General features: G+C 47.4%; 1 protein-coding gene across 1 annotated transcript; it reads right to left on the bottom strand.

Moving 5' to 3' along the window:
• Positions 1 to 7898: 7898 nt before the first annotated feature.
• On the bottom strand, positions 7899 to 9960 carry CH25H (cholesterol 25-hydroxylase). Its single transcript, XM_069101660.1, has one exon. It carries the CDS (start codon positions 9380 to 9382, stop codon positions 8519 to 8521), a length of 864 nt encoding a protein of 287 aa, XP_068957761.1. The 5' UTR covers positions 9383 to 9960; the 3' UTR covers positions 7899 to 8518.
• Between the last annotated feature and the right edge of the window lie 502 nt (positions 9961 to 10462).

Raw genomic sequence — 10462 nt, 5'->3', positions numbered from 1 at the left:
CAGGTGCAGTTTTAAAGCCCTTTATATATAGCTCCAAAGTGTTCTCCAGAAGCGTTGGATCAGTTCACAACTCCACCAACAGTGTATTAGTGTCCCCATTTTTCCACATCCCCTCTTGCATCTGTCATTTTCCTTTTCTGTCATGTTAGTCAATTTGATAGGTGTGAGGTGGTACCTCAGAGTTGTTTTAATTTGCATTTCTCTATTTGTGATTTAGAGCATTTTTCATGTGACCATTGATAGCTTTGATTTCTTCTTCTGAAAACTGCTCAAATCTTTTAACTATTTATCCATTAGGGAATGGTTTGTATTTTTATCAGTTTGGCTGAGTTCCCTACATATTTGAGAATGAAAGAATGTTATGTGATAAGAAGCAAGCTCGGCCCCAGAGGAGAAATAAGAAAATGCATAAGCTTCCCTTTTTTTCAGAGGTGGAGTACTAAGGTATGAATAACTACATACATGGTCAGATTCTGTTGATGCCTGTCGGGTTTGGTTTTGTTTGTTTGTTCATTTTTTTTTTTGTTTTGCTAAAGCGCTCTTCCCTCCCTATCCCTCTTCTGTACTCTTTGGCTATCTAGGTAGAGGAGGGCAGAGAAATCTATTCAGAAATGAATGTGACATAAAAACAAAAGACGCCCATCCAACTTTTTAAAATAAAGTTTAATAAAACTTTTTCAAAGGTTCTGTTGTAATTGCCCAAATGAGAGGTGAGGACTTTGGGGCTTATTCTAGGGGCCTGGCAGTAGAGTGAAAGCCCCCCCAACCCCAAGTTGCTAATGCCTCCCCCACCTCCCTCCTTATATTGTATTTGTTTTGAATTTATTCAGTGACCACAGAAAGATACATATTGGTCTGTCCCCTCTCCCCCCAAAATAGAATGCTGTCTGGTCGTTTCAGTCATGTCTCACTCTTTATGAGCTCATTTGGAGTTTTCTTGGCAAAGACACTGAGTAGTTTGTCATTTCCTTTTCCAATTCATTTTACAGATGAGGAAACTGAGGCAAACAGGGTTAAGTCACTTGCCCAGGGTCATTCAACTAGCAACTGTCTGAAACTGGGTTTAAACTCAGGAAAATGAGTCTTCCTGAATCCAGGTCTGGTGCTCTATGCACTGCACCACCCAGCTGAACCCCGCTTTCCCCAATGAGAATGGAAGCCCCTTAAAAGCAGGCAAAATTGCATTGCTTGTTCTTGTATCTCCAGTTCCAGGCAATTAACAAATGCTCTTAAGTTGATCATTAAGGATAAACATAGAATGACCAGGAACATTCAAGACCAGCAGTCCAAGCCTCTCCTTTTTCAGGTGGGGAGGTTGGATGAGACTCCCCCAAATACAGGCAGGAAGTAGCAGAAACAGCTCTGGAATGCAGGACCTCTGCCTCCCTCCCAGCTCATGCCCTCTCCATGTCACCAAAGCTGACAGATGTTCCAAAGGAACCTACTGGACTCAGTGGCTGCTCCATAATGAGGCAAGAGGGAGGAAGAGAAGGCAGAGATGGCTCCCATGTTCCGAGCCTGAGCAGCCTAGAGGGGGAGCAGGCATGGGAATGATGAGTGCAGTTTTTTTTTTGGGGGGGGGGGGTTGGTTTTTGTTTTGTTTTGTTTGCCTTTTGGAGGGCAATTGGGGTTAAGTAACTTGCCCAAGGTCACACGGCTAGTTTTGTGTGTGTGTGTGTTAAGTGTCTGAGACCAGATCAGAACCCAGGTCCTCCTGACTCTGGGGCCGGTGCTTCACTCACTGCACCACCTCACTGCCCCGATGAGTGCAGTTTTAACGAGTCAGTGGGAGAACCCTCAGAGCCGTCCAGGAGGTGGGTGGAGATTCAGGGATGGAAGGAGAGGTGACATTTGAGTGAGAGTGGATGAGGCTACAAGGCAAAGAGGAGAGAGTGGAACCAGAGGGGCAAGGCCTGGGCCTTCCTGAGTGCCCGGATGTAGCAGGGGAGAGGAATTAGCAGAGACAGAGCGCAAATAGCCAGAGAGGTAGGAGGACAAACAAAAAAAAAGCTGAAAGACGAGGCACATTCCCAAGAGCTAAGGGATGACAGACATTCCCAGAGATGAGAAAAGTTCCCAGGAGGAGGGAGGCAACTGTAGCAAACGTCAGAAAGAAAGAAGCAAGGGGACAAGAGAAAAGGGTACTGAGCCTGGTCACCTGGAGCTTCCAGAGCAGCTGGAGGGCAGCAGAGAGCCTGCAGGAGGTCCAGAAGTGAGCAGGTTATGCAGGCTGTCAGAGGACCCGGGTTCAAATACCACTTCTGACTCTAATGATGTGCTCGATGTTGGGCAAACCCTTTGCTGTTCTGGTCTCAGTTTCTCTTTCTGTAAAAGGAGGGGATTGAACTAAATGGACTCTGAAGGAGCTTCCAGCCTTAGGTCAGTGATCCTTTAGGAAGTCTGGCAGCAAGGGAGAGAAAGAGGGAGATAGACAGCAGTTCAGCCAGAATGAAGGGAGGGCTTAGTTGGTTTGAATTAAAGATGAGGAAGACCCACATGTGTTAGTAGGGAGAGCGATGGGCACCTGGGTTCCCTCTATGTGAGGATCTAAGAATCCAAGAAGTATTCCCAAGGGAATAGGAAGATCCACATCACCAGACCGCCTCCCAGATTCCCCAGGAATCACAGCATTTCAGAAGTGGGAGGGACTTATGTCATCCTCCAAGTGTCGTAGGGAGCAGAATGCCAGCCTTAGAGTTAGGAAGACCTGAGTAGGAATCTTGCCTCAAACACTTACTAGTTATGGGACCCAAAGCAAGTCAATTAAACCCTTTCAGCCTCATTTCCCTCATCTGTAAAATGGGAATGATAATAATATTAATAGTACTTACTTCCCAAATATTGTTTTAAGGTTCAAATGAGATGAGTTCAGTATAGCACCCTGCAAACCTCAAAGTGCTATGTAAATGCTGGCAATTACCATCATCTGGTCTGAATTGTGAACAAGACTTCCCTCTGTGACATCCTGGGTCATGGCCCTCCAGCCTTCATTAGAAAGGCTCCAGGGAGGGAGGAGCCCCAGCGGTGCCCCCGCTTTGTGCCTTGGTAGCAAGTGGCATTTGCCTCCCTATGGTTTGCCCCCACTGTACTTTGTTTCTGTCCTCTGGTTCCAAACACAACAAATTTAATCTTTCTTCAGCACTGGGACACCCTTAAAATCCTCAAAGCCTCCTGGCTTAGCCTTTGATCTTTCTGGGTCTCCCTTGGCCTTTCTCACCTTTCCCCAAAGAGACTTTATAGGGGTAGAGGTCCCAACCAGTGACATACCCACTTCAGAATTTGGAGGGTGGGCAGAGGACAGACATAGGAATGGTGAGCCCTAGTAATGGGAGACAGCAGGACAAATCCAGGAGTGGGGATCTCCTAAACTACAGAGGATTCCCATGAGAGACTTGAAAAAAATATTTAAGACTTATTATTCTTTGCCTAAGACACTAGAATTAGGACCAATATAATTTGCCACAAAGGTGAAATTAGGCATGATGGAAGATAAAACTTCCTAACAATCAGAGCTGTAATAAGTGGGAAAAGACATTCCTGGAGGTCGGGGGTCCAGTCTGTACCCTTTCTCTACTTGGAATTTTCATTCTGAAGCTGGATGACCACTTACTGGGGATGTTGATTGGTCACATTCTAGTTGGACTTGATGGCTCTTACGAAACTTTCCCATTTTCCCAGGAGGCCTTTTGCTCAGAGGGCAGGAGAAAATACTGGCTTTTGAGAATCGGTTTTCCTAAACCCTAACTAACCCTGCCCATATATGTCTGCAGCCTCATCTGCATTCCAGATGTGAACCTACCATTAATCCTTCCTGAAAGGCTTGTTGCCCCCATGATGCATCTTCACTTCAAATAGTCAAGGGAAAATCAGTAATACAAATCATTTATTTCAGATATCTGGTCTGACTTCATGTTATAGAGGCATATATATTAGAATATAGTCTATGTTATAGAAACCTATTCATGAATAAATGAAAGCACATTATTAAATTTTCACCCTGTGCCAAGCTTTTGGGGATACAATTCCAAAAAATAGGAAGTCCCTGCCCTCAGGGAGATTGCATTATAATGTAATATTACATTATAGATAGGTAATTCATGAGAATTGTGAATGGAGTCACTAGAATTGACTGGGTCATTTTAAGGGATAGTATCTTTGATTTGCTTACTACTCCCAAAGTTAGAGGTGGAAAGAGAGGAAGGAGAAAGAGGCAAAGAAAGCGTACTCTGGGGATACCATGACATGGAGATGGGTGGAAAGCAGACTAGTATTTCATACTATTCAGACATAGTAAAGATAGAGGACATAGAGAAATATAGGCATTGTGCAAAGGGAAATGACATCTAGGAATAAAGAAAAGTCACTTTAGTTCATGAGATTCACAGAGACTGGTTCGTAATTCCAAAGATGAGACATTTTCATCCCCATTCCAAGAGAATATTTCCTGGGCACTGAAGTTCATTCACAGAATCTCCACTGGAAAGACAGTCTCAGAGACCATCCCATCCAATGCAATTCTAAACATACCAATAAATCAATCTATCGATAATCATCTATTATGTGACTATACATCAAGCACAGGGTTAGACACTGGGAATCCAAAGACAAAAATTAAACTGTCCCTGCCTTCAAGAAGCTTCCGTTGTATTGAATAGTATTTTAATCTATGTTTGAAGACTTCCAGTGCTAGGAAATCCATGCCCTTGGTCAGCAGTACCTGTCATTTTCTTGAGAAAGTTTTCCTCATGTCCAACCTGTGCCTAAACAAGGACCCTCTACAAAACACCAACATCTGTCCCTTGCACAAAGACCTAACCTCCTTCCAAGGCAGCCCATACCACTCCACTTTTTCACGGGATGGAAAGAAATACACATTTATTAAGCATCTGCTATATGCCAGGCACTGTACTAAATGCTGTACAAATATAATGAAGTAGGTGCCATTATTATTTCCGTTATCCCTAGTTGAGGAAACTGAGGCAGGTAGAGGTGATGTGACTAGGAAGTGTCTGAGGCTGGATTTGAACTTGGAACTTCCTGATTCCAGGGCCAGTGTGCTATTTACTGGGCCAACTAGCTGCTTCCAACCAGCATAGCTCTAAAGGGTTAGAAAACGTCTCTGTCCTTCAAACCTAACCGAAATCTGCCTCTCTATTCCTTCCCTTGCCTTGGTTCTGCCTTCTGGGGCCACGGAGAACAAGTGTAGTCCCTTGTTCCCATGGTAGCGTTTCATTAGAAGTGGCTCTCATCCTTCCCACCCTCCCTCCCGCAGCCCCAGTTCTCTCCCTGCTCAGAGCGCCAGGTCTCTGCAGGCTGCCCTTTGAAGTTGCTCAGCTAAAACATCCATCATCTCTTTATTCACTCACATCGCACTCCCCCACACAGTGCTGCTCCCTTCCCTGCCTCCTCATCTCATTTCCTTTCCATATTCTCATGCAATCCAACACTTGCAAGCTGTCCCACATCCCCCTGCTTTCCCCCGTCCCATCTCACTTTGATTCTTCCCTAGATCACCTAGCATTCCTCACAATTGACACCGTCACCTAAGTTCCTGCTTCTGCAATGCAGAACAAAGCTCCAAGCACACGGGGCTAGGTCTGTGTGAGGGCCAGCCTCTGGAGAGCTGGACAGTGGAAACTCTGGGCCTTTTCCTCAGGGCACTCTTAGGGCTCCCAGCATCCAGGCTGGGTCAGCACAGAGACCAGTGAGTCACACTTTTAGCTGAACTGTCCACTACCCGTCTAGACATTCTGACTTCACCAGGACCAAGCTGAGGATCTCAGGGCTGGAAACTCTCTGGGCTTTTCAGGCTGACCTGTCTTGACTTTGGACTTTAGAACATAAATCACTTGGGCAGGAGGCATGGCCAACTCTGAGGCCCTCTCAGAAGTCACCTCAGTGTTCTTTAATGTCATTGAAAACTTTTGTTGTTCAATGAAGATCAAGGGATCATGGATTCAGAGGTAAGAGGGCCTCGGAGGTCAATACATCCTCCCATTTCTAAACGAAGAAACTGAGTCCCAAAGAAGGGAAGTGACTTTCCCAGGGTCACACACACAAAAGTGGCTGACACAGGATTTGAACCCAGGCTTTCCTGGCTCCAAGTCCGGCACCATCTGCTGTGTCGTTCTAGCTCTTGAGATGAGACCATGACATTTACAAATATAGAGAGGTGGGACTCGAAGGTATCTTCGTCCAACACCTTTGTTTTACAGAGGAAGAAACTAAATTTCAGAGGACTTGAGCGATTTCTCTAAGATCATTCAGCTAGTCAGGGGCCGAAACAGAAACCGAACCCAAATCTCCCAGATCCTGGTCCAGCATTTATTATGCCGTGTATTACACTGCTTCACTTAGCACCCTGATTGGAAGCTTTTGTGATTGAGAGTGTTTGCTTTCAGGGATGTAGAGAGAGTTAGAGGGAGGGATGGTGGAATGGAGGGATGGATGGATGGAGGGAGGGAGGGAGGAATAGAGGGATAGATGGAGGGAATGAATAGACTAGATAGATAGATAGATAGATAGATAGATAGATAGATAGATAGATAGATAGATAGATAGATAGATAGATAGATAGATAAAGCTCAAGCGACAGAGTGGCTAAGACAGGGAGGGAATGTTTGCCTTAGAAACATGATTCCCCACTTCATAAAAGGATTTCCAGAGGAAAGGTGCCTCAGAGGTTGTCCGACAGCCCAAAAGACTAAATCCTGACCTAGAAGGAGCTCTAAAAAAAGTGGCTAACTTGTCCTTCTCAAACTACCCAGCTTTCGTTTCAAATAGTTGTAGCCCCTTTGTTGGCAGACACAGACCTCTGCTCCGAAGATTGTTTGTTCTTGTTTTCACATTTGGCACAACACTAGGAATGAGGATGGATTTGGAGTTGGAGAATCTGGGTTTGAATCCCAGCTCTGCTATCTGCCACCTGAGTCACCTGGCTAAGTCAGAGCCTCTCTGGCCTCAGTTCCATCCGCAAAATGAAAGGGTGGATGGGGCTCCTCTGAGGTCCCTGCTAGTCCTCAGACCAGAGTCCTCCGATCCTTGCAGCCCTCCCCTCCTCAGGAAGCAAGGGAAATTGCCCAAGCTGAGCCCATCTCCTCTGCCTTCAAAGGCAGTCCTCATTCCCCAATACTACTCTGAGTTCTTTAAAACACAACTCCTCTAATTCGTTTTAAATGCGGCTGGATGGATTTTTTTTTTAGTTCATGATGAAGAGTTTTCAGAAACACACCAGTCCTGTCAAACAAGGCATGCCTTTTTTCCCCCCATGAAGCCCAGTTTTATACCAGAGAATGCTTCCAATGCTTGGCTAATGGCAGAGTTCCTGGAACCCTGAGCTCCAGGGCTACATCACCCACCCAACTATTTGCCCTTTATGCTTAAGCCATGTGAGCAGCCCCCAGGAGGTGTCCTGATGGGCATTTCTGTAAAACCATCTTCTCCATCTCCATCACCCTTTTTCTGATCTCCAGAAACCTCCAGCTTCCCCCTAAGAAAGGCTTTCCCCTCCCCGTCCTCATCCCCCTCCCCCTGCCCCGTAAGAAGCGCCTCCCTCAGACCTTTCGCCCTACCCTGCCCTGTGGGCTGGCATTCCACAAGCAGCAGCCCAGTCCTGGCTGCCCAGCAGGCTTAGCAGACTCACACAGCAGCATCCTTTCTCCACTCTTCTCCCCTTCCCTCCCTTCTACAGGCTGACGTTACCAGAGCATTGAATGTCTCGGCTGCAAGGGTTCCTGAAGATCTTCTAGTCCAATGCCCCTTCCTTTTACAGAGAAAGAAACTGGGGCACAGAGAGGGAAAGATACTTGCCCACATCCACACAGGACATAAGTAACAGACTAACTCTGGGGGAAAAATCAGTGCCCCCAACTCAAGATGCCAAACACACAACACAGGGCTTGTTTTCTCTGTTTTGTTTTTTTGGAAAAAATCAGAAACACAAACATCACATTGGGTAGTGCAGTATCAATACAGATTACAGTACAAAGGAAGGAAAAATAGAAAAATCCTCTTGGCTTTTTCACTGTCCAGCAGGAATCAGCTCCATAGATTATAAATAGACGAGTCAGACAGACGATGTACAAAACCCATCTTGGGGGGCGTGCTAGCCTGGCTCAGAGACATTTCAGCACAGAGAAAATGCTTTCTCACAAGCAAATTCATGAGTCAAGGGAGTCTCAAGGTGTCAGCCATGGTGAAGCAATCCCCAAGAAGAGATAGCAGCCCGGGCTGTCACAGCAACGGAGTTTGAGGTACTGAATCCTGATCCTCAGAGGGCTGACATTCAAGGTCAAGTTTACACCATTATCTTGCCTTAGTTGGACATTGATATTTACATATAGATCTCTATGTATTTTATATATGCATATATATAACTCTGCATTCTTCTGGTACAAAATAAATATGCTCAGACTGTAAAAATACATGAAATTCCATCTCTCATAGCTTCTAATTAGACAATAATCTTTCACTTAAAATAAATTCCTCTTTTTTTTCACCTTGCACCCCCAAGGAGGGCTCAGTTCCAAGGGGCCGGGGATGGGGGATTTCCTGCAGGGTACCCCAAGCTCAGAGTTCCCAATAGCTTATCCCAGTGGGTGAAATATGGGGCATAGTTGCAATTGATCTTCCTGTGGTGCAAGTCATGGTGGGACACGCCACCGTACCAGCCATAAGGCACTAGCCGGTGCGTGGACCAGGGAAAGTCATAGCCACAGTGGTCTTCCACAGACAGCCAGATGTTGACCACATTGAAGGTCATGGTGGTCAGTGGGTGGCAGCCAAGCAGCGTGGGGTTCAGACAGTTGAAGAATCCCAGGGAAGAGAGCTCCCAGACGCTCAGGTACTGCGTAGCCAAGGCAAAGGGGGATGTGTTCTTGTGGTGGACCTTGTGGAAGGTCTGATAGAGCCAGGGGACCTTGTGGTGCAGCACGTGCCACATGAAGTACTCGGCATCGAAGAGCAGAAGACACACGGTCACGTGATAGAGGAGCTCCCAGAGCCCGGGGGCCGCCGCCGGCCAGGTCTGGGGGCCCCAGCGCCAGCGGAGGACAGTCACAGGGAAGATGAAGACCACGTGCTGATAGACCGTGTGCAGCAGGCACAGCAGAATCTGCCCAGCAGATGGGTAGAAATTAGGATGGATCTTATACTTCCTCAGAGCTGGGACCCTGCAGCCCACAAAGTCCAGGACGATGAAGGGCAGGCAGAAGGCCACGTAGGTGGTACCAGAGAAGAGGACTGGGAAGAAGGGGGACTGAAGCAGCCCCTCTCTGGCCTTGATCATGTCCCAGAGAGGCTGCAGAAGGCGCACAGTAGATGCATCCAGGGCCCGGAACCCTGGCAGCTCCGAGCTGCTGTTGGTCATGCTGAGACTGGCCATCGGTGGGGAAGGAAACAGCTGGTCCAGACTGGGCTGGGCTGAGCCGGGCTGAGCTGAGCAGCTGAGCCTGTCTGGGCTGCCTGTGAGCTAGCACTCTTCTTTAATAAGAGCTTCTGGTCCCTCCCATGCATGATGTCACTTGTTCTCACTTTTCCTACCTCACTGCTGGAGGGTGGGGACGAGGGGGAGGCAAGGAGGAGGGAGGAGTGGGAGGACTTTTTTCCCAATTTTTACAAAAGCAACAGGCCTCCTGCTTGGCACATCCTCTTTGAGCTCCAAGGGCCCCCTCGGGGGTTGGAGAGATGCCTGAAACAAGGCAGAAACGGGAACTGCTAAGCAGAAGAAAAGAAGGCAAATCACATCCATGTGCTTACCGCCGAGATGGGATGAGGCATGGTGATTGTGAGAATGTGAGCCTGGGGACAAGCTAGCTGGTCCCTGGGATGGCATCCTCCCCCAAGGAGCCTGGCCTCCAGCGAGCCCCAGGGCTGCTGTGTGGGCCCAGGCTTGCCTACCAGGCATTCCAGTCACCTCCTCCTCCACGGAGCTGGGAACACTCTGGACAGCTAGGAGAGGCAGGCAGACTGGCTGGCTGCTTCAATGCTCCAATGGCCATGCTGGCCCTGCCTCCCTCATCGCCCCTCTCCAATCCAGCCTTCCCTGGAAGCAGCCCCTTGGCTTCACTGCCAAATGAATACTCCTAAATTTTGATCAAGGAGATACACCACTTCTGCAAAAGAAAAACGGATGCTTTGACCCCTGCCTGCAAAGGAATGATGGCCAATTTATCTGGCAAATACGTGCCCTGTTTTCTTTGTTGTAGTGGGTTGCTTTCCTTTTTCTGTTCAGATTCTTTCCCAGCCCAGTGCAGGGGAGGGAGACTGGAGGAGTCAGGAGGCTTGGGTCTCACCTGCTCCACTGTCCAGCTGGGTGGCTGGGGATGAACCAAGTCCACAAATATTAAGTATCTAATATGTACTAAGCAAAGGCAAAAAAAAGTGAAAACCATCCCTGCCTTAAAGATGGTTACTTGAGTGGGGGGTGGGGAAGAGAAGTAAAACAACACGTAAATAGACTGAA

This window comes from Petaurus breviceps, unplaced genomic scaffold (genome assembly GCF_028583685.1).
Source record: "Petaurus breviceps papuanus isolate PSGF00001 unplaced genomic scaffold, PetGlider_PUasm1.0 490, whole genome shotgun sequence".
NCBI classification, from domain to species: Eukaryota; Metazoa; Chordata; class Mammalia; order Diprotodontia; family Petauridae; genus Petaurus; species Petaurus breviceps.
Note: the sequence above shows the minus strand (reverse complement) of the source record. Positions and strands in the feature narration are given on the sequence as shown.